The sequence below is a fragment of the Podarcis vaucheri genome (assembly GCF_965113315.1).
Source record: "Podarcis vaucheri genome assembly, chromosome: 11".
NCBI lineage: Eukaryota > Metazoa > Chordata > Lepidosauria > Squamata > Lacertidae > Podarcis > Podarcis vaucheri.
Genome location: NC_138749.1, coordinates 31296620 through 31320168, shown reverse-complemented (window position 1 = coordinate 31320168; position 23549 = coordinate 31296620). Strand labels below are relative to the sequence as shown.

Sequence of the window (23549 nt, the reverse complement as noted above, 5' to 3'; positions counted from 1 at the left end):
AATTTCTTCACTTGTCAGATTAATTCTGTTCACAGACCGAAAGATCGAGCCATCTTTCTGTTTAATATTCTAAAGAGGAAGACTGCTCCTGTTTCTGGTATAATTTATTTGCTAACACTTGTATGCTTACATCAGAATACTAAATGGGTTGGTTAACTTTATTCTTTTTCCAACAAATCCAAGGTATCCTGATTACAACCATTGCCTCAAAAGGAGAATTGCAGAATTGGCCTGACCTCTTACCAAAGCTTTGTAGCCTACTGGATTCTGAAGACTACAATACCTGTGAGGTATGACTTAGTTTCCATCTAGTACTACATTTGCATTTGGTAGAAGATAACCAAATTTTAAATTGCATTTAAACTGCATTGTCATCTAACCATAATTACTACTGAACAGTGTAGGAATCTATTTTTACCCTTAATCTTCCAAAAAGCGATTTAAATGATCCTGCTCACCCAAGCACATTAGTGTTGATCTGTTACCCGTAAGAAAATAGCATAATTCTCAGTGAAAGTTGATTTAAATATCGGGGTAATTGTTGTATAACAGACACTCAATAAGGTCCAGTTTTTTTTATGCCTGATACACAAGTGTGCAAATGTACTTTCGCATGTCAATGTAATCCTACAAAAAAAGAATTCCTGTTTAGTATTGGAGACATCCAAGAGAACATGCTAAGCAAGACTTGTTCATGCAGATTTTTGCATTTATTCAATCTTGCTTATTAACCTATGTTGTTCTAGGTCTAGGAGATCTGGGAAGACTTTAGGCAGGATGCTTGGGTGCCAAAACTTCTCTGCTTTTTGATGCCCAGATGCTGGGTGCTTTCCACTCCATCCACTTCGAAGGCTAATGTGGGGAAACCTTCCCACTTCATCCCTGGAGTCAATCTATCTTTTGCTTCCGCAGCAAATGGTTACAGGATCCCAGCCAGGTCTAGCCGATTGGTTCCAGCAGGATTTTATTTTGCTTGCATTTTTAATCTAGAAATTGCTACCACATGTTATTTTTTAAATAGGAGTGTACTGAGATAAGGGAGTAAGGATTTCTAAAATAATAAGGTGTCCATATAGAATTTTCAAACAATCACCCAAACGTGTGTTTATTTGGCAGGGTGCATTTGGAGCTCTTCAGAAGATTTGTGAAGATTCTGCTGAAATCTTAGATAGCGATGCATTAGATCGCCCTCTCAATATCATGATCCCTAAGTTTTTACAGTTCTTCAAGCATAGCAGTCCAAAGATAAGGTAAGAGATAACCTTGCATGTTTGTATACACACACACATTTTTCAAATACTTCAGTTAGCAAGATTTTATGGGGAAGTATTTTAAACATGGCTAACTTAAATGCCATTTCAGGCCAAAAAAAAATTTGTTTATCTAGTCTGACTGATACTCTTCCAGTTTCTGAGACCTCGAACAAATGCTTTGCATTTGCTGAAGTCCCTTAGCATCGTTTCATGAAAGCATGGTTCACTTCACTTGAGCTTAGCACCATTGTAAACAGCTATTTACCTGGCCTCTAGGAAGGGAAACTATTGTAAACAAGAAGCATCAGTTCTTTTTGCCCAAGGCAGTTGCTGTGACGCAAGTGATTACCAAGTACAAGTGGGAAGCCAGTCAATAAACTTTTGTCATTAAGGCAGCGTAGGTGTATTTTTTCTGGATACTAACAGAAACACTTCCAGTTGTCTCCTGGATGTAAACTCTTTCTCTCCCCCGCCCCACATCTTAGTGTTCCCAAACTACTCAATTAACCATACTTGAATCTTAATGTAGAATCATAGAATCATAGAGTTGAAATAGACCACAAGGGCCATCAAGTCCAACCCCCTGCCAAGCAGGAAACACCATCAGAGCACTCCTGACATATGGTTGTCAAGCCTCTGCTTAAAGACCTCCAAAGAAGGAGACTCCACCACACTCCTTGGCAGCAAATTCCACTGTCGAACAGGTCTTACTGTCAGGAAGTTCTTCCTAATGTTTAGGTGGAATCTTCTTTCTTGTAGTTTGGATCCATTGCTCCGTGTCCGCTTCTCTGGAGCAGCAGAAAACAACCTTTCTCCCTCCTCTATGTGACATCCTTTTATATATTTGAACATGGCTATCATATCACCCCTTAACCTCCTCTTCTCCAGGCTAAACATGCCCAGCTCCCTTAGCCGTTCCTCATAAGGCATCATGTGTGTATGACATTTGGAAAGAGCCTTGACTTTGGAGCGACAGTCCAAAAATAAATGTCTTGACTTGCATGCAGACCTATTTGGATCCCAGCTGCAGTGTTCATGTTTTGTAACTTGTAAACCCTTGGGCTCGCTTAAAATTTGGGCATGCTTTGGAGATTACACTTGGTTAGAACTGGTGTAGAATGTTTTTACTGTTCCCGAGTCTTTTCTGGTTGCTAATAGTTGCTATACACACATGCTATAGCCATTGTACTATTTAAAAAAAAAGCTGGTTTCTTTCACACATCAGTTTCAAATCTGTTTTGAGTCTTAGAAGTGGTGAATGTACTTTTTATTTGATTTTTAAAAGAAAAATATTACATTTTGTAGGTCCCATGCAGTTGCATGTGTCAATCAGTTTATCATCAGTAGGACTCAGGCCCTTATGTTGCACATTGATGGATTTATTGAGGTAGGTGACACAAAGTTTCTTATCTTTTCTGAGTTTGATCTTTTAAAATTGTTGATAAAAAGTTTAATTAAACTATGGAAATTAAACACAGACATGCCGGTCTCCCACACCATGAAAGCAGGGTAAGAATGAAATGTGTGAAGTCGTAAAGTTTATTGGTGTGTGAAACCATTGCAGAGCCTAGAACTTTGAACAACAGCTGCTTTCAAGTTCTGTATTATATATACAGCAGGGGTAGAGGACCATTTTGGCCTGGCAGACCACATTGTCGGGTAGCTGGTGCAACCTGGTATGCTTCCCACATTCCCTTCCCTTGGGAAAGGCCAGTGGGTTTACCTGGTGAGGAGGTGGCTACAATTTTGGGGTAGCCACGAAATGTAGATCCTTCCTTGTGAAGAGCTACAGTAGTAATTAAATGGAAACTTAAAAATGGTCCCTGCAGATATCAAAGCTGGTAGAATTACCACTATAACAATTGTTTCATAAGTGTTCCCCCCCCCCCCCGCCCAGCCAAAAGACTTTTAGAAGCAGAAATTTCATGGCTATGCAACGGATGCAATTCATGGGTGTCTGTGCATAAGTGGAATTGACTTCTGTGTGCACAACAGAACTTTCCTTCTGTCTCCTCTCCCTGCTTGCCCCCTTCCCTAAATCAGTGCTGGAGGGTTGAGGGAGGCACGGGAAGTGTTATGCAAGCAGAAGTGTGTTCTTGCAACATTGGATTTCACCTAATAGCTTTTGGCTTGAGAAAACACAACAGACCCCCAGTCCCCAATATGAGCTAATCCAGTAAAAATGTCTATTTCAGTTGACAGATGCTTTTTCCCAATAAAGTTAATCTTTTTATCTTTATAACACAGTAAAAAAAACTGCTGGAGCTCTGAGGTAAATCTGATAGTAAGGCAAAATAATAATTCTAAAAAATTAATATTTAGGTCCACTTCTTTACTTCCAAATACGGGGATTACTAAAAATGAATCAACATATTTTAAACCTCATAGGTGCTGTAAACCATTTAGTTTGCTCCTATTCACAATACCTTTCCCCCTTCAACAGAATCTGTTTGCGTTGGCGGGCGATGAGGAGCCTGAAGTACGTAAAAATGTGTGTCGGGCTCTAGTGATGCTACTGGAAGTTCGAATGGACCGCTTACTTCCTCACATGATTAGTATTGTTGAGGTAACTTTTTTGAATTTTGATTAAACACAAATGAATACACGATAGAAGTTTTTTGTGTGTAGGAGGAGAGGGAGAAGTAAATGGGTAAGATTCATATATGTTCAGACATATATGTGTGTGTCAAATGTAAAAGGAAAGCCATACTACTTATGTGATTGATTTTTCTGCATATGTGGGGTCATTTTTTTATTTAATTTGTATACCACCCTACACTCAGAGGTCTCAGGGCAGTTCACAGAAAAAAAATCAAAATATAAAACCACAAAATATATAAAATAAAAACAACCCAATAACCCCCCCCCAAAAAAACCCCACATTTTAAAAGGGCATAGGGTGTCAATCAAATCAACCAAAGGCCTTGTTAAAAAGGAACGTTTTTGCCTGGTGCCTAAAGGTGTATAATGAAGGCGCCAGGCGAACCTCCCTGGGGAGAGCATTCCACAGACAGGGAGCCACTACAGAGAAGGCCCGTTCTCGTGTTGCCACCCTCCGGGCCTCTTGAGGAGGCACACGAAGGAGGGCCTCAGAAGATGATCTCAGGGTCTGGGTAGGTTCATATGGAAAGAGGCGGTCCTTGATGTATTGCAGTCCTGAGCCATTTAAGGCTTTATAGGTCAAAACCAGCGCTTTGAATTGGGCCTGGAAACTAATTGGTAGCAGTGCAGTCGGACCAGGATCGATGCAATATGCTCAAACCGTTTTGCTCTGGTAAGCAACCTGGCCGCTGAATTCTGCACTAGCTGACATTTCTGAACTGTCTTCAGAGGCAGCCCTATGTATAGTGCATTGCAGTAATCTAGCCTTGAGGGTTTTTGCACTAGATTAAATATGTATCGGCTGCCCATTGCAAATCAAATACACTGTTGAGGATTGTTCTAAATGTTCTGTTTTATATTTGTGAGCTGTTTCTCCATTTGCCATATTCTGTGTGAAGTGTGGATACCTAAACACATTTTGTGAATTTCCTGATTCAGAAAGGCTCAACTGTGATCTGCAAGGTTTTACAAAACTCCCTTGCCTGCCCCAGCATCATCTCTGACTGTTGGACATTGGACATCAGCTGGAGTTGATGAAAGCTGGAATCTAGCAACATCTAGAGGGCCATGAGTTAGCCACCCTTAATCTTCCATCCATATCCTTAGAAGTGCATTAGAGCAAGTGCTGGTTCTCACATGCAAATGTCTGCATATTTTCTCAGTGTGATCTTTGCAGTGTATAGGACATAGCTGTCAACTTTTCCCTTTTCTTGCGAGGAATCCTATTCAGAATAAGGGAATTTCCCTTAAAAAAGGGAAAAGTTGGTAGCTATGGTATAGGATCACATGGAGAAATCTCATTATGAACTGCTCTGTATATTGATACAGTTTGCAGTGATTAGCAAACATTCCTACAATCATGGGAATACCTTTTCTGGACACTGGGAGTGACATGGAGAAAATTATTTAGTTATTCATAAGATTTTAATTCCCCTTAAGGGTTTCCTTATGTCTTTCTCATACATGTGACCAGTCCCAAGTAAAGAATGCACTTTCTCAGACTTGGAAATGTCAACACTAGGTAGCTGCCAAGCAAATCAGTTTGTAAAACAATCCTGTGGTACTACATATTTTCAAATTAACACTAATCTACATCTACAGTGTTTACTGGTTTAAATGATCATGCAGGAAACATGCAAATCTAGGGGAAGCGGAATAATCTAGGAACACACACACTACCAACATGGTTAGCTGTTTGTGAAATCTGAGCTTGAGCACAAAAATATTATCATAAAGGGTCAGTCAGTGCAATGGGAAAGAATGAATTAACTGTGGTGTTCATGCTTATCTGGTACTTTCAGTTAAAAAAAAAACACTTTTGTAAGCAACCCCATTGGTGGTGGATTGCTACTTTAAACTCTTTTTAATTAGATCACATTTACAAAGAAACTGACACCTGTGCCATTTTATTCCCTTGTCATTGTGTGTAGTATATGCTACAAAGGACTCAGGACCAAGATGAAAATGTGGCTTTGGAGGCTTGTGAGTTTTGGCTGACTTTGGCTGAACAGCCAATTTGTAAAGATGTTCTGTGTCGGCATCTTACCAAGTAAGTTGATCCTACTCCCACCCTCCATAATTATATGGATTCAGAATTTATTTGCATCATGCTTTCAGTGTCTTTTTTAAAAAATAGATTTTGGGAACAGAGGCAAGAATCCACGTATAAAACATATACATTCTTTTGCATTGATGGCAGCATAGTTGAGAGTGATCATTGGTATACCTTGGTGGTGTTTCAGTGTGTGCAAGGAAGATAACTCGCACACCTTATTAATACTGGGGATGTATTCAAGGCTGCTGAAATCTTATGCTTTCAAGTGGGGTTGAAGGGGGGTGTCCCTGTAAGTGCTAGAGGCTCAGAAGCCACAGATGCCTCAGTGAATGCTTCCTGGATACCTCCATATTTTATTGGAGGCAATTGAAAATGTATAGCTGCAAACCAGCTGATATTCAAGAAATGTCCTTTCTCTTTAGGTTGATACCTGTGTTAGTAAATGGCATGAAATACTCAGAGATAGATATAATTCTCTTGAAGGTAAGCATGATTTCCCCCCTCATTTGTTGAAGATATGCCACTGTCCCTTATATTAGATACTCTTACAATGTTTGCCTTTAACATGCGCAATATACACTGCAACATACGCAACATTCAACAACTCTCAGTTATTTGTGGACTCTGACTGCTTGGTTGCAACATTGCTGGTTTTTGCAGCCTTCCCACTTGTTGGTTCACGGGCTATGAAGGGAAGACTCAGTGCACTGAGTTAAACAATGGGATTGGGTGCAGGGTGGCTATGAAGCTAAAATATAAGGCAAGCTGTATTTTCCAGAGTAAGATCAGTTTTTGGAAATACGCCAGTTTGTGCTTATATGTTGTAAACTCAGAAGTCCACCTTCATCTTGCAAATAGATTTAAATCACACTTTTACTTTACCCCAGTGCCCAGAGGTTTAGGGCATGTAACATAATGTTGAAGTCTCAGCTCTGCACTGATAGTACAAAAACGAATACACTGACGTTACTTCAGCATGTATAGGCTCTTTGCCACTTTGGTTTCTGATTACAGGGAGATGTTGAAGAAGATGAAGCTATCCCAGATAGTGAGCAAGATATAAGGCCCCGCTTTCACCGTTCACGGACGGTAGCACAGCAGCACGAGGAAGATGGCATTGAAGAGGAGGAAGAGGAAGAGGATGAGCTGGATGACGATGATACTATTTCTGACTGGAATTTAAGTAAGGCCATGTAAAATACTGTGCAGTCAAAATATTTATGTGGTGAATTCATAGAATTGTAGATTTGAAATGGACTCTGCAAGTCATCGAGTCCAACTCCCTGCAGTGCAGGAGTCTTTTGCCCAATGTGTCTTAATAATAATTTGGGACTCAAACCCACAACCCTGTGATTAAGAGTCTACCAACTGTCCTTATTTTATTGTTCAGCAATTGTTCACCTATTCAGCAATTGTTCTGAAGTTATAATGCCAACTTTGTAAAAATTCCCTTAACTTGGTTTTTAAAAAGTCCTCTGGATTTTGTTCTGTACTTGTAATTTATCAGTCACTGAGCACAAGTAGAATATTTGTTCTGGATTTTTGCAGCTGTTGCAGCTTTTCAGTAAAAGGGGTGAAAAACATTTATGAAGTACAAACCCTATTGAAATTAAAGGGGGTTTGAGGGCCTTTTTAGGAAATCATGCTCACAGTTGAGCAAATAAAGCTTTTCAAGCTTTTCAAAAAGTTCTGTTACCTAATACATGTCTTGAGTGTTACTCAGATGTGATTCAATAAAAGCATTCAAAACATGTTGCACATCTTGTGAATTGCCTTCATGAATGCTGTAATGAAAACTAATTGAGCAGTTAAACCTCCTGATAATATTCATGGAATGATTTTGTTTTGATTATTCTATAAAGCTTTTGTGGCCTACAATTAATACGAACGTAGGATTGAGTTGAAATTTTATGACTAAAATGTGTCTCAGGTGTATTAAATGTGTGTTTGTGTATCTATTTTAGGGAAGTGTTCAGCTGCTGCCCTTGATGTCCTTGCCAATGTATTCCGCGATGAATTGCTGCCACACATTTTGCCCCTTCTAAAAGAACTGCTTTTCCATCCAGAGTGGGTTGTGAAAGAATCAGGCATCCTAGTACTAGGAGCAATTGCTGAAGGTTAGTCAGTACTCTCCCCCCTCAAGCAGGCTGTCTGCTTGTTGTGATCTCTGTCTCTTCCTGCCCCAAACGCCACCTGTTGTTAGTTGCATCTGCCCTGTTGTTTTCTTACCTTGTTCTCTCCACCATCCCCAGTGGGCAACAGCCACCACTTGTGTTTGCTAAAATACGTTGCCTCCTGGAAGTTTGTTAATATTATGGATTGTTTTTTCATGCTGGCTTCACTCCTTTGTGTGTGTATGGAGGGCAGATTCTGCTAGGCATATCTAATTTGTAACCTATTTTTACAGGTTGTATGCAGGGTATGATTCCATATCTTCCTGAGCTAATCCCTCACCTTATTCAGTGCCTCTCTGATAAAAAGGCTCTTGTGCGCTCCATTACTTGCTGGACTCTTAGCCGCTATGCACACTGGGTAGTCAGTCAACCCCCAGACACGTACTTGAAGCCATTAATGACTGAGTTGCTAAAGCGCATCCTGGATAGCAACAAGAGAGTACAAGAAGCTGCCTGCAGGTAGGTCAGAGTCATAAAAGTATTGCCGGTGGTCCTCAAAGAACAGGGTGAAGATGTGAAACCCTTTTTATTGTGCTGCAATATTCTGTTTGATCTTGAACAGCTTTTCATTAGTCTAGACAAACATCTTATTTTTGAAGTTGTCCCCCCAGAAAGAGGAAGTTGTCTCTTCTGTTCTAAATACCCTTGTTTGTTGTAGCTGCTTTTATTTAATTTTTTTGTGGGAATGATAACATTTGTCACTGATTATCACTTTGCACAGAACATGAATGCTGTGTATTGTCAAGTCAGCAAGTTCTGTTCTAGGTATTATTTTAAGAATTTAATCCAGAAGCACATTCAAGTAACCCATCACACCCTCTAGCACTTTTGGATTTCCGTACCTTTGGAGCCTAGCTTTTACTTGGAAACTTGGGGACTTTTGAAAACCCTTCAGGTTTATGGTTTGTTTTATTTATTAAAATAATTTGCTACCCTCTCTTCATTGTTCACACAATCCCAAAGCAAGAAAGAATTTTGAAATACAATAGAACAGTATTTCACTGAAATACAATTTAATGTGAAACCGGACAAAATATGACTACCTTGGCCAGGTACTTTAATCAGATACTTGGGTGATGAGCAAAATCTTTACTTCAGTTTAAAGTAGGGTTTCTCCATCTTCAGAGGTGTTATGACCTGTGAAAATAAATGCAAAGCCAACTTCCAGTGCATCTTACCAGAATGGTCCCCCCCCCCCCCGTGTGACCTTTTTAAAAAAGCTGTGAAAGTTTGTCTCAAAGAGAGGAGTGCATTCTCTAATTCTGCATACTAAATTTTTGTTTTGCTTCTTAGTGCCTTTGCTACTCTAGAAGAGGAGGCTTGTACAGAACTTGTTCCTTATCTCGCTTATATACTTGATACTCTGGTCTTCGCATTTAGTAAATACCAGCATAAGAATCTGCTCATTCTTTACGATGCCATAGGAACTTTAGCAGATTCTGTAGGCCATCATCTAAACAAACCAGTAAGTATTGTTATCCTTTAATTCAGATTAAACTGATAATTTTGTTCACCTCTTAATTAGTCCTACATTCTAGAGGTTTATTTCCTTACTTTGGTGTGTTGCAAGCGGGAATATTTCAACACACTCCATTGTCTAAGTACCAAGCAATTTGCCCCATCATCCTTTAACAAAATTTCAACATATCTTTCACTGGCCTGAATATTGCTTCCTTTCTGTTTGTTATGAAATGTTATGAAATCTGTGGTGCTCTCTTCATCAAATTGGAGAACTGTGCTAAAACTAACAAAATGAATTTCAGTAGCAACAAATGTAAGGTTCTACACTTTGGTGGGAAGAACCAGCTTCACTAATATAAGATGGGGGACACCTGGATTGCCAGGTGAAAGGGATCTGGGGGTCGTAGTAGACCACAAGCTAACATGAGTCAACAATGTAATGCAGCAACGCAGCAAAAAAGGCTAATTCTATTATAGTCTGCACCAAGTTGTGTGTCCAGAACAAGGGAAGCAATAGTACCATTCTATTTTGCCTTGCTCAGACAATACCTGGAGTACTGTGTCCAGTTCTGGGCACAACAAATTATGGAAGATATTGACAAGCTGGAACTTGTGCACTTTCTCCTTTCAACATTCCTGTCATGTAGGTTAGACTGAGAGCTAGTGATTACCCAGTGATCTTTCTTATGGAGTGAGATTTGAATCTGGGAGTCTCCAGACCAAGGATGACACTCCTTTTTGGGAGTCACTGGATTTTTTGAAAAACGGTGTCACATGTTTGAAGTGGAAACAATGTTGGATTTAATGGAATTTACAATGGCTTACTTAAATGTGTCATTTTATTTCATTGTCTTTAGGAATATATTCAGATGCTTATGCCTCCATTAATCCAGAAATGGAACATGTTGAAGGATGAAGATAAAGATCTTTTCCCTTTATTAGAGGTAATTGATTGATTATTTAATTTCTTTAACGCTTAATATATTAAAAATATCTCTAAGCAGCGTACAAAAAAAGAAGCAACAACAGACAACTTAAACAAAATATTACAAAAATCCACAGTCACATATAAAAATGTTTCATACACACACACACACACACACTCATTTTCCTTCTGACACTCTCAGCCTCTGGGTTGCTGCCGAGGGTCCAAGTAAACTCTCAGCTCACCCACAATAGTCTCTCAATGGGAAGAGTTCCTGGAAACAGCAGACATCACTCTAGTCTCTCACTCTAGACTTGTTTTTTAGGGACAGGCCCAAGGTGGGTGCTACTCCCTCAAGCTCCCCCACAGCTGTTTTCTGTTCAGCTGCACTCTCCACACCCAGTTCCGGATAAAGCAGGTTTGTTGAGTTTTGCAGGGAGTCCAGAAGAGGGGGAAAGGGGCCCCCTCCACTCACAGCTCTTTCTTCATCCTCTCCTCCTCCAGCTGCTCACTAATAGTTTTGCAGTTTTCCTTCATATACGCAAGAGAGGGAAGCTTCTCCTGGGAGATTAATTCTATTCCCATTTATAATTCTACACCCCCTTACTTAGGAATAAACCCCATTCCGACTTGGTGGGATTATTGACTATATGTGTATCAGAATGCATTGAGCTCATTAGGATATATTTTGAGGGAAGGACACATAGGGTTGAGCTGTAGGAATTAATGATGTTGGTAATTGCATGGGTCTTGGCATGGCCAAAGCTGGAACCCTGGCCACACTGTTATGAAGTTCCTTAATTCTGCAGTTCATGTACTTCAAAAAGTCGGCCTTTCTAAAAGAAATTGTTTGTAGCAAACATGCATGCCTGCAGTTGAAAGCTCATATCAGTTGAATATCCTTGATACTCACTACTCTTTCTTTGGTATTTCAGTGCCTATCTTCGGTTGCCACTGCCTTGCAATCTGGCTTCCTTCCATACTGTGAACCTGTGTACCAGCGCTGTGTAAATCTGGTACAGAAGACTCTTGCACAAGCCATGGTATTTTTCTGTTGTTGGCCTTTAGAGGATGGGGGAAATTATCTTCAGTTGCATTTTAAGTGAAGCTTGTTTTCTGGAGAGATTTGTAATATTATTTCACCTACTTAAAATAATGTTAATAGCAAAAATGGTTCATTGTATGTCGCGTAATTAAGCCTTTTAAGCAGTGTCCAACTGTGTGTTTTTATTACAGTTGCACAATGCTCAGCCAGACCAGTACGAAGCTCCAGATAAAGACTTCATGATTGTGGCTCTTGATTTACTTAGTGGTTTAGCGGAAGGTCTCGGTGGCAACATTGAACAGCTGGTGGCTCGGAGCAATATCCTGACACTCATGTACCAGTGCATGCAGGTGAGGCAAATAATCCCCTTCTTCTGCCTTGCTTTTGAAATAGAATGCTTAAAAACACAAACTTACTTCTGTTTCTTTCTTTTAGGATAAAATGCCCGAGGTACGACAGAGTTCTTTTGCCTTGCTGGGCGATCTGACAAAGGCATGTTTTCAACATGTGAAGCCATGCATTGGTATGTGATTTAGCAAGGCAAATTCTTCAAATTTGGAATCTTGTCCATGCATGGCATCATTGTAACTAGAAATGCTCCTTCTATGTGTAAAGGGAAATTTTGAAAGTTTTGGTTTTTTCCTAACAGGTTTATGGTACAAAAGAGAACATATTATTGCCATCTAAGTTTGATGTAGAACTTTTCCTCCAGGACCTTTTTTCTGGCTAGGCAGTGCCTAGTAAACACATGCTTACTTTATAGCAGAAGATCCTGTTCAAAATGTTGGGAATGTCTAAAGCTGCTTTTTTTTGTTTCATCGAACACTTGTGGTTATATCTGCATCCCACGCAAATTGGTAGCTGAAGTCCCTTGCTTGCAGTGGAATTGAATTTAACCTTATTGGGCTGTACCAGGAGTTTCTTATGCCTAGGAAGAGTTTCTGGCTAAGAAAAAGTGATTGTCCTTCACATGGGTTTTCTGCTGATGTTACATGAAACTGAACATTTGTGTGAAGTTCTAGTTGTGGGAGAGTTTTAACAGTGTGGCTTATGTTCTTTTCAGCTGACTTCATGCCAATTTTAGGAACCAACCTTAACCCAGAGTTCATTTCTGTCTGTAACAACGCCACGTGGGCAATTGGAGAAATTTCTATTCAGATGGGTAAGGTTTGCTTCTTTAAAGTTATAGTTTGGATTTTGCATGGTATAGATTAAATTTTTTACCAGTTGTAAATTCTGGTGTTCAATTGCACTTATGTACCTGTTATGAAAGCAGATGTTCAGGTTTTTAATGAACTGTTTTATGTGTTTTTTTCTTTCTTTCTAGGTATAGAGATGCAGCCTTATATTCCTATGGTCTTGCACCAGCTTGTAGAAATCATTAACAGACCCAACACACCAAAGACTTTGTTAGAAAACACAGGTACCCTACAACTGAACTCTTTGCAGTGAATGAAGTTATGCAGATGTCTGTTTGTAAACCAGACTATTCAGAGAGTTGTAGGTAAACTGCATCAGTTTTAAAGCAAAAGCAACTCTGGATGGTGTTGCAAACCTCAGCCTTGCAATTAAGTGTCAAATTAAACAGATTTAATTTTCAATTAGCAGATGCTATTGATTAAGGACTTAAACGTAGCATAGAATTTGACATCCTTTTTTGTACAAATTGTATGTGTGTTCTGTGCACATAGCTAATTTACAGAAGGCTTCTAACTATAGCTGGCAAGAGGATGCAAGCAAACTGCTATTAAAAAAAAAGAGTAGCTGACTATCATATATTATATATATCTTGCTAACTTGTTACATAGTTTATTAAATATAGCATGCTCTTAAATGGAGACCTTAGAAATTGCAGATTGGTTGAAGATTAAAAGACCCTTTAAAATTGAGTTTGAGGCTTGTTCTGTGCTAGTAGAAAGCATGTTCTGTGTGTGTTTCTTTTTTTCTTTTTTAAAAGAGCTTTTCATTTTCTGAAAAATGCTAATTGTCATCTCTGACTATCTCTGACTATCTCTGTCTGCACTGTAATCTGATACCAGTGATACTAAGCCTATGAATGCAGATTTACAGTTACAGTCTTAAGTGAAAATGAATGGTTACCAGAATTTCAGTCTAGACATTGATAACTTGGCCATTGCCTTCACGGCTGTGGGTGGGAGTCAGGTATTCTGTGCATGTTTGTTAAATATCTAGCAATGAGTGCAAAGACCGTAACTGTATATTTTATGTTAAACTGGAAGATAAGCTACATGGTAATTTGGCACATTATGTATTGCACTATTCACAGTACGTTTGCAAACACATGATGTGTGTTGTGGAACAACTCAGAGAAGTCTCCTGGCAATAACTGGGAGTGACACCTATACATTTTCTTTATGGTCATTGGTACATTACCTGTAGTGCTTGCTTTTTACACAGTGCAGAAGTTAAGAGACATTTGATCCCTCACCATAACTTCTAAATATTAGTTGTAAATACCCAAAAGGCTGATACTACAGATAAATGTTGAATGTGTTGTACTTTAGGTTTGTTGTGGGATATTCTGGTCTATACTGTAGGATGTTGTCATACTTGAAATCTCAATGCAGATCTACCATCGATCTACCAAAACTAGCACCTTTTAACATTATAGCGCTTTTCCTAATTGACTTCTTATGTTGAATGGCTGCTTAAGAAATGAACTCTGTAAGAGTACTTGCCCAAAATAACAGGCTTTGTGGTCTAAATTCCACTTTGTATTCTCAACCAGTACATCATTTCCATTATTCTCTAAATAATGGGAATATAATTCTAATGGGAATTGAATGAGTGTTGCGGCAAAAGCATACAGAAAACCTTGTAGCCCATAGCATTGGAAGGGATCTCAAAGGTCATGTAGGTCAGTCCCTTGCTGACACAGGAAATCCACTACTATAACATCCCTAGTTAATGGTAGGATTGGAATTGTTAATATTAGAGGCTGATTCATGTATAGCACAATAAATAATTGGAAAACAAAGCCAAATATTTTATTTTAGCTGTATTAATTATAATTCCATTTTATAGTGTTGGCATATCCTACACCAAATCTCATAGTGAAAAGAGCATCATCTGCTTTATTGCATGTGTTCATGAGATTGTTCACAAATGCCTGTTCTGGAGTGTTGCACAATGTCTTTTAAGCATAGGCTTCTCTGCTTCATATGAATCTGCTGGATTTTAGTATTCATGTAGTTTGCTTCAAATAATCCTTAAACATACCCACACTCTCCCTTTTCTGAAGAATTACTCTGCGAGTTGAGAGAACACCATTAAAGCCACACAGGGTCACCGTCCAAGCAGCCTCTTCACGTGAACGGCCAGGGGCCTGACAGATCAGTTCACACTGAACAGATCCCTTCATACTTATGCAGGATCTTTGACTTCAGAGATTAATTCTGGCAATTGTTGAATCGTTAGATAATAAAATTAAAAGCTGCCTTATCTTGTAATGAAAAGCTAATACAACCCCTGGTTCCTGCTGAATTTAGCTTTTATCTTTAAAATAATTCTTTGAATGTTATGAATAGAATTCCATTTTTTTCCCTGGAAAATCGTAAATGTTAAAAGTTTATGTTACTTTGATTTTAAAATTAAGATCTGCCGTTTAAAATGCAATTACAAATAGTATTCTTTCAAGGAAGCTAAGTAGCTGTGGGTTTTTAACCCTGAGAAATGGGCTAGCAACTCAGTGTAATAAATAACAGTCACTTGTTACTAAAGGTGACTCAAAATACCTTTTGATTAAATAGCGTTGTCACAGTTTGAAGCATATTATTTAAACTGAGCATTTGGGTTTTAATTTGTGCTTTTGGTGTTCTCTCATTCGCTTAATTCCTTTCCCCCTCCTCCAAATAGTATGCCACATTTGCTACCCCTTATTTTTAGGGGTGGTAATGAACAGCACTGGTGAAATCTTATGTTATTATCATACACAGGTTCTGTTGGTTTCTGTTTCTGAGTTATTTGTTGTTTTTTCTTTATTTTTCTCCTTCCCCCCTCATTTGCTCATGTCTTGGTTGGCGTTTGGTGGTGTATAACCGTGATTGCGTTACCTTAGCAATAACAATTGGTCGTCTTGGTTACGTTTGTCCTCAAGAGGTGGCCCCCATGCTACAGCAGTTTATAAGACCCTGGTGTGTATTATTCAATCTTTTTTTTATTCATTTTTTCTTCACTTTCTTCTTTCTTTCTTTCTTCCTTCCTTTCTTTCCTCTCTCTATCTCACTTCTAGATATACTTTTCAGTTGGTTACAAAAATCACTATTCTTAATCATTGCCAACCATGTGACTAATCTTGTCCTATCAGGTTTGTGAGTTTTTTTAGCAGTACCGTCATGTATATATTTCATGTTGTGGCTAACAACTAATTAATGCATGGGATAAGATTGTCACATGCTTGATGTGTTAAAGCTTGATTATTAAAAGCATTTTTAAAAATCCACCAGTATGATTATGTGCATGCAAATAGCATAAAACGTTAAAACATCGCATTACATTACTTCAAACTCATTTGCGATTTGACTTGCTGTCTGAAATATATGTTTATAAACGTGTACCAAAATAGCTTGCTTGCTGCTGTAAACAAGGGAGAGATGTTCTGTTCCTGGTATTTGATAGACTTCATACTGTGGCAGTATACGCTGCTTTTAGCGATGAAAGCTAATAATGATACAATGCAGAAAATAGATAGAGGTATTTAATGGAATATAGGTCACTTGTGCACTACAAGAAAGAATTTGAAATTGGCTGATCTGGCATCTATAAAATTCTATGGGTTTCAAATCAGGTTGAAAGTGTACAAAGTAGGGGTACAAAGTAAAAAACCTGACGTTATGTGTTGTATGGTCCTTAAGCTTCATTGGGACACTTATTCCATCAAATACAATACCAGCTAAAGTTGGATGCAGAGATTAATCTAATCCTTTGTTCTTTGTTTTAATAGGTGCACCTCTCTCAGAAACATAAGGGATAATGAAGAAAAAGATTCAGCATTCCGTGGAATTTGTACCATGATCACTGTCAATCCAAGTGGAGTAGTCCAAGTAAGTCTTGATTGGCTTAGATGAACACATCGCCCCATTGGCTGCAGATAATAATTGAGGGGGTGGTGTGTGTTTTAAGGAAAAAATCAAGACACATACTGCCCAAAGTACTGTGCCGGGAGACATTAAAAAGTGAGGATCAGAGATTGGTAGGACCCTTTAAGCCAGACGTGTGGTCTAAAATTTGATCCTCTGCCCCATGTCACATCATCATATTTAGATATCAGATTTAAACTGTGCATATGGGATGAAACCAATGGTGTTCACACACAAGCTGAAGGGGTTTCTCCTTGCGCAGTGGGACTTCACCTTCCTTTCCTCCCCACTGCAGTAACTTGCACACACCCAAAATCTGTTTTAAGGACTGGGAGACTATCCAGAACAAATTTTGAAGGAGGCAAAGTGGTGGTCCTATTGCATGAGCAGAACTGCACTCACACAGTGTTGGATCAAACCAATAATGATTCTCCAAAATGCCTCAGGAAGCTACCCCCTCTTAATTCTGTTACTCATGGTAGCCACTTTTGAGATTGCTGTATTTTGGAAAAATAAGAAACTGCCCAAAGTACATTCATAGAGTGGATAAGATCTCCACTCAGTTGAAGATTATGTCATATCCTAGATAAGCAGATAGTTTTCTTGTGGGGAAAATGGTACTCTATTCTTGGCTCTGCATAAATGTTTTGCAAAAATTAAATGCTGGAATTCTGCTCTGTCTTTATTTTACTGAGGTATTGTTTTGCCGACATATATTCAAATCCCTTTTTGAATAACAGTTCTTAGATTATTGCCAGACTAGAATACCTGTAAGCAAGAACTAGATAGTGAGTCTGTCAGCACCTTTATTTCTATCACTTTGTTGCCACAGACATACGTACATGTTTGTCCCAGTTGGCTTCAAATAACCTCAAGTGTTGGTCTGTTTCACTGTGGATTGGTCACTGCAAAATACATTGTTAATGGCTTGGTCTGAGTATATACTATTTCAAATACCAGAATTGAAAATGGACACTTCAAACTGTTAGTGTGATTTAGTGATATGATGATGTGTTGTTTTCTCTTTAGAATGATGAGTAAAACTCAAGAAAGCTGGAGTTGTAGTATTTAAAATCTTACATTTTGCATTCTTCAGACCAGCTTCTAATAGGAATAAATTTGATGCAGAAGATAGAACTTGAGGAAAACTTTTTTTGGGGAGTCAAAATATCCCCCTACCCCCATGACAGCTGCTTTTTAAGAAGTGGTGGAAACAGTGGAAGTTCAAATTGTGAAACCCCTGCTTCCTCCTCCAGTGGGGTCAAGCTAGATGCTAAGTTCAGTTCTAAAACCATTTATTGCTTAGCTTTTCTTTTACCATCAATGGGACTTGCTTCCAGATCAAGTGCTACAAAGAGGAACCCTGCACATTTCTCACAATTGATCATTTTAACCTTCTTAACTAACTCCATTCTCCTGACCCAAGCCCTTGCATGTGTTTCACAATTCACATGAAGTTCTTGGAGTTACTGTCTGGAGCCCAGCCACCCATTTGAAAGCTTATACAGATCACAGATTTCTTATTGAAATCATTGCTACTGTTCCCTATAAAAAGGATACAGGAGAAGGAATTTGACATAGGTGCAAAAGGCTTCAGAATTTTTATTGTATATAATAAAATATTTGTTTGTTATGGGTGCTGAGAGTTGTAAGGAGGCTCCTCATCCCCTCACAGAGTTAAAATTCTCTGGGAATTGTAGCTCTCAGCACTCTTCACAAACTGCAGTTCCCAGGATTCTGTGGGAGGGAAGCCATGGCGATTTAAATGTATGGTGCCGATAGGTCCCTAGAATTAAATTACACTGATATTTCTGTGCAGAATATGCCCATTTGTAAGTACTCATCTCTAATTTGCACATTTTGAAAACCTTTGCAGGACTTTATATTTTTTTGTGATGCTGTTGCATCATGGATTAGCCCAAAAGATGATCTTCGAGACATGTTCTGTAAGGTAATGAGTTATTTCACATTTTTTTGTTTCATGGGGCTGTATTATTAGAACATGTGAAGTTAGAGTGTACTTAAAGTGGCACAAAAAGAATGTAGCCTATTCTGGTGTTCTGAAAAATTGCTCTACAGTATTTCTATCTGAGCATTCATAGTTAGTGGTGAATTCATTACAATTTCCAACAGCCTGATAGCTCCTTACAGAAACTAAGAATTGTTAACGCACACAGTTCTATCACTACCCCCCTTGATCTTTTCTAAGTAAAACAGCTGGAGAATGGAATGTGTGTGCAAGAAGAGATGAATATATGCCTAGAATCTTGGGCTTTTTGAAGGAAGGAAGATAGTAAATCAGATAAATTTGTGGCACAAATAGAACTCATTTTAACAAGTTTTGGGTCTAGTATGTGACTTTTTGCAAACACTGTAACCATTATCAATGTGCATCTAGTTTTCTGTTATCAGATGGTCACTCTTCAGTTGATCTTTGAAGAAAACATTTAACTTTCTACTCCCCTTTAGATCCTTCATGGATTTAAAAATCAAGTTGGAGATGAAAATTGGAGGCGTTTCTCTGACCAGTTTCCTGTTCCCTTAAAAGAACGCCTTGCAGCTTACTATGGAGTTTAACCTAAAGTATTCAAGCTGCAGTACCATAATGAGGGGTAAGCTGGGTTGACTTTAAAAGCTCCTCCCTTTTTCCAGTGCATGGACTGTTCTGTATTGTGTATGTTGACTGGTGGATAAGCTGAAGCTTTAACCTCCCTCAAATAACCACGTCTCTTCACCTATTTAGCAACAGCTAATGGAGGAGACTCATTTAGTAGGCTTTGTTTGTTCATTTATTCCAGGGCTGGGAACCTTTTCGGCCCCACTTATCGGAATGGCGTTGCTCATCTGCCTTCCAAACACCCAAGTGTTGCTGTCAGTTTCTGAGAGGGAGAGGTGGGGAGCTCAGCATAGTGTGGGCACAACAGTGCAGCTAATCTGACAACTCTACTGCCTCAGTGAGTCACCTGCACCTAGCCTCTCTCTGCAATTGGCAGCGATGGCTGGTGAAGGCAAGTGAGCATCACTGTACTGCCCCACCAATCACTACTACTTGCAGGCCAAATTGGACACATCACCTAGCATGGCAAATGATTTGGTGCTTTGAAGTCCCGAAGTCAGCACTTCAAAGTGCAGCCAAACGGAGCAGGTGCAGGTCCCTTCAGCACCTATAGCACACAAGATTGGCCACCCCAAGTTATCAGCTGATGCACAGGTGTACAATCTTCTTTTATACAAAGTTTCAGAAGCTCCCAAGAACAGTGAGCACTTTGGAAGGTGTGCAAGGGGCTTTGCAGACACTGCAGATCACCATGCCTGCAAAGCCCCTTTTGGCTGAGCCCCCACCCTTGCCTGCTCCACATTGATGTCAGGTGCAGGGTAGGTGAGCACGGCTTGACCAAAATAGCCTCATGGGTCAGATGGGGAAGACTGATAGGCCAAATCTGGCCTGTGGGTTGGAGGTTCCCCAGGTTAATTCCTTCTCATGGAAACACGCCAAAGGACATAAACTGCTGCAGTAGCATTCTCTTTATTCAGCTAAGCTAAGCCTATAGCTAGCTTCTTTTCTGCAAGCTTTTTTTGTTGACTTCACATATTTTAAAATTACCTTATGGAACCTTCCATACCCTTGCATGGGTACAAAGCAGCGTTCATATATGAAGTGCAAGAGTTGCGGAGGTGAAACTGCCAACCATTAATGGTCATTACTTGTCCTCTTCCATGGTCTCTTCTGAAGGGTTACTGGTTCTTCCTGCAAAGTCCCACCTCATGGAAGAGAAGCCACACCCCTCATTTACTCCTTGGAGAACTTGGGGTGAAGATCAAGGCTTTTGCAGGAAGGACAGGGACTGTTGCCAAGTGAGGAAGGGTTGTTTGCTGCAAGCAAGGAAATAAATTTATGGCATCTTCACATACAATCATTGATAGCAGGGTGACAGTTTGTCCATATCACATGGAATTTGCCCCCTGTCTGTTGGCAGGGGCTGAAATAGAGGGAAATATATCTGATACCTTAATTCTAGTAGTTCTGCATATAGCTTTATAACTATCCTGCTAGAAGTTTTGTCAGTTGCTTGTCTGGGATAAACATCACAATTGTATGAGCTTTCAGTAAAACATCATAGCTGATGTTTTAAACCCAGAATGATTTAAAGTATGTAGAAGAATCTACTTCAGGAGCATAGAACCATAGAGTTGGAAGGTACCCCCCCCCCGAGGGTCATTAGTCCTCCTTCAATACAGGAATCTCAACTACAGCATCCATGGTGCATGGCCGTCCAGCCTCAGCATGGTTTCTCTGCTGAGATTTCTTTCGCTTCGGAAGTTAATTCAGCTGGCTTTGGAGTAGAAAGAGGAGAGTACCAGCTGCGAAAACTGCTTGCCATTTGCTAATAAAAGGAAAGCTGAAGGCAAGGAAATGGAACATCACTCTAAATCTATTAGTACTGCTCTGACTTTCTCTTGGGGGTTCACATTGGGGAAGGGCCATAGTTTAGTGCAGGCTTCCTCAACCTCAGCCCTCCAGATGTTTTTGGCCTACAACTCCCATGATCCCTAGCTAGCAGGACCAGGGGTCAGAGATGATGGGAATTGTAGTCTCAAAACATCTGGAGGGCTGAGGTTGGGGAAGCCTGGCTTAATGTATGCAGAAGGTCCCAAGTTCATCTTGGCATCTCCAGATAAGTTTGGGAGTGGCCCTTGGCTGAAACGCTTGTGAATTGCTGTCAGTTGGTGTAGGCAGTACTGAGTTGGATGGACCTTGAAGGTTTGTCTCTGCATAAGGCAGCTTCTTATGTTTTTAACTTAATTACTTTGCATTTTTCACTATGTATTCAGATGGTGGTGTATTTAGTGATAACATTATTTTAAAACACTTGCTTTCCGAACACTAAATCTGTGACTTGCTTGCTTCTTTCAGGTCCTTCAGTCTGGAAGACTGGGAGGGAGCCTCGACACCCAGGGAAAAAAATGTTACCCTTTACTGGGGGGAAGGGTAAACCAGTAGGGAATACAGTACAATCCCAAGCCTACTGGGAGGGGCGGGAGGGAGGTGTTGCCGTCACTGTATTAAGCCGATGTTGGGAAATGTTTTAACATCTGGAGCTTTTGTGGGTGGAAGTCTGTCTCCTGTTACAACTCTGCACTGGATGTGAAGAAGCTCAATATATATATATAAATATATATTTACAACAGCACATTCTGCAATATTATGGGGAACTGTACCAAAATGAAAACTATAAAATTGAACCATAGAGATATGTAAAGAGGAAATACACTGTGTGGACACGATAAAGGAAACCGAAGGGTAGCGATTGCAGAGAGCAAAAGGTGTGTCGTAATAAGGGGTTTCTGCATTGTTTCATATTGATGGGATTCCTAGGTGTTGCATGTTAATGAAGAACTAAACAAATGAAGTTAGTACAGTTAAAATAAAGCTTGCTGCCTGTATTAGGAGCAGGCACTTGCAGCGTACAAATTTAAATAACCCCATAATAAAGTAATAAAGGTTAACTTGAACAAAATGAAGCAACCTGCAAGATGCCAAATGAGTCACTCCTTTTCATTTTTTTGGGTGGGGGGAGGGGCATTAGAGAAGAAAGGTGAACCTTTTTTAAAAAAAACATTGAAACTTCAAAGGTAGTGGATATGATTTGATGGTTGTACTTCATTAGATTTAATTTCTAGAGTAAGGCATAATTCTTAATGTGCCGTTTAAGGTTCAGGCATGCATTTTGGATCATAGTGATCAAGCGTATTTTTAGTGGGAAAGTAGCATGCTTGCATCAAAGGGTGAGAGTGGTATACATTTACTTATGTTGCGCCAGTTTTGTGTTGCAGTTTACCAATTCAGTATAGCCCTGCATTTAAAATTCCTTTATGATTCTGTGGATTTTATTTTTTCTTAGGAATATAGGTATAAAATACTGTAGTGACAATTAGGCCTCAAAATATCTTTTTAGGATCTGTTAGGATTAAGATTGATATTGTATTGTGTAACCTGCACAATGTGGAAAGCTGATATAGATGTGCAAAGTATTGCCTCTGTGCTGTCAGTGTGATGTGCTTTCTGCATGGTTATACTAGTGATTTTTATCAAACCTAAAAATGACTTAACATGGTAAGACCTGTTTAAAGGCTACATAAATGTTAGTTGGCACGTAAAGACAATGGTAGAAAACTGATAACATGATTGCTACATTTCAGTGTTTATTCCCACCCAACGTATTACCTTTCTATAATTTTCTCCTCCGCAAAGTATGATCTTAAGAGATGCATAATTTGGTGGATGTAAAGCAGGGTATCTACACTGTATTGGCGCAAGTTGGTGGCCCTTTGTATCCTAGAGAGGACACAATGGTGCAAGTTAAAAGCTACAGAGTGAAAGTTGGTTTGGATCCTCTTCATTTCATTTGTTTTTAGCTTTTCTGTTTCCCCACCCCCTCTACTCACTTGTATTCCTGTGAATAAATCCTTGTTAAGTTAACCCTTTACTTTTCTTTCCATGTGTATTTTCTTACGTACTGTGAATGTGAAAACCTAACTGGTACACTTGATCTTGTGTTACTATTAAAAAAAATGGAAGTTGTGATTAATTTAGATTGCATAAAGAATATCCCATGATGATAAAGGAAAATGGAGAGACAATAACTCTGCTGGTCAGAGGCAAAAGCCACACATTTCCATTTTCCCTTAAGTGCTGCAAAATTAATCTGTGCAAAAAAGAAAAAAAGCCATAACAGCCGCCTTACATTTTTGCTTCTCATCTTTGCATTGCAAAAACAACTACTGGAAAACTGTTTTTGCAGGGTCTGACTTTGCATGATTTGGTTCTTATAAAGGTTGTTGGATGATTTAGCCATTGCACTGACGTTCAATCTTGTGTGAGTGAATTAAAGAAATCTGGCTTCAAATTTTTGTTTGATGCACGGTAGCATGCA

General features: G+C 39.3%; 1 protein-coding gene across 2 annotated transcripts in view; it reads left to right on the top strand.

Annotated features, from left to right (window-relative positions):
- TNPO1 (transportin 1) overlaps positions 1–23102 on the top strand; it is a 32133-nt gene extending 9031 nt beyond the window's left edge. Inside the window, exons 5-25 of one of the 2 annotated variants that reach the window (XM_082191793.1) lie at positions 184–290; positions 1117–1250; positions 2559–2640; positions 3697–3819; positions 5786–5904; positions 6333–6393; positions 6925–7093; positions 7875–8027; positions 8318–8543; positions 9378–9549; positions 10403–10489; positions 11406–11513; positions 11707–11865; positions 11951–12038; positions 12579–12677; positions 12843–12938; positions 15594–15669; positions 16479–16578; positions 18491–18565; positions 19084–19226; positions 21530–23102. In XM_082191793.1, the coding sequence (XP_082047919.1) occupies positions 184–290; positions 1117–1250; positions 2559–2640; positions 3697–3819; positions 5786–5904; positions 6333–6393; positions 6925–7093; positions 7875–8027; positions 8318–8543; positions 9378–9549; positions 10403–10489; positions 11406–11513; positions 11707–11865; positions 11951–12038; positions 12579–12677; positions 12843–12938; positions 15594–15669; positions 16479–16578; positions 18491–18565; positions 19084–19191 (2342 nt within the window). In that variant the 3' untranslated portion in view covers positions 19192–19226; positions 21530–23102. Of the gene's footprint in view, positions 1–183; positions 291–1116; positions 1251–2558; positions 2641–3696; positions 3820–5785; positions 5905–6332; positions 6394–6924; positions 7094–7874; positions 8028–8317; positions 8544–9377; positions 9550–10402; positions 10490–11405; positions 11514–11706; positions 11866–11950; positions 12039–12578; positions 12678–12842; positions 12939–15593; positions 15670–16478; positions 16579–18490; positions 18566–19083; positions 19227–21529 lie in introns of those variants that run through there. The other variant, XR_014212093.1, reaches the window with a different exon arrangement.
- Positions 23103–23549: the final 447 nt, after the last annotated feature.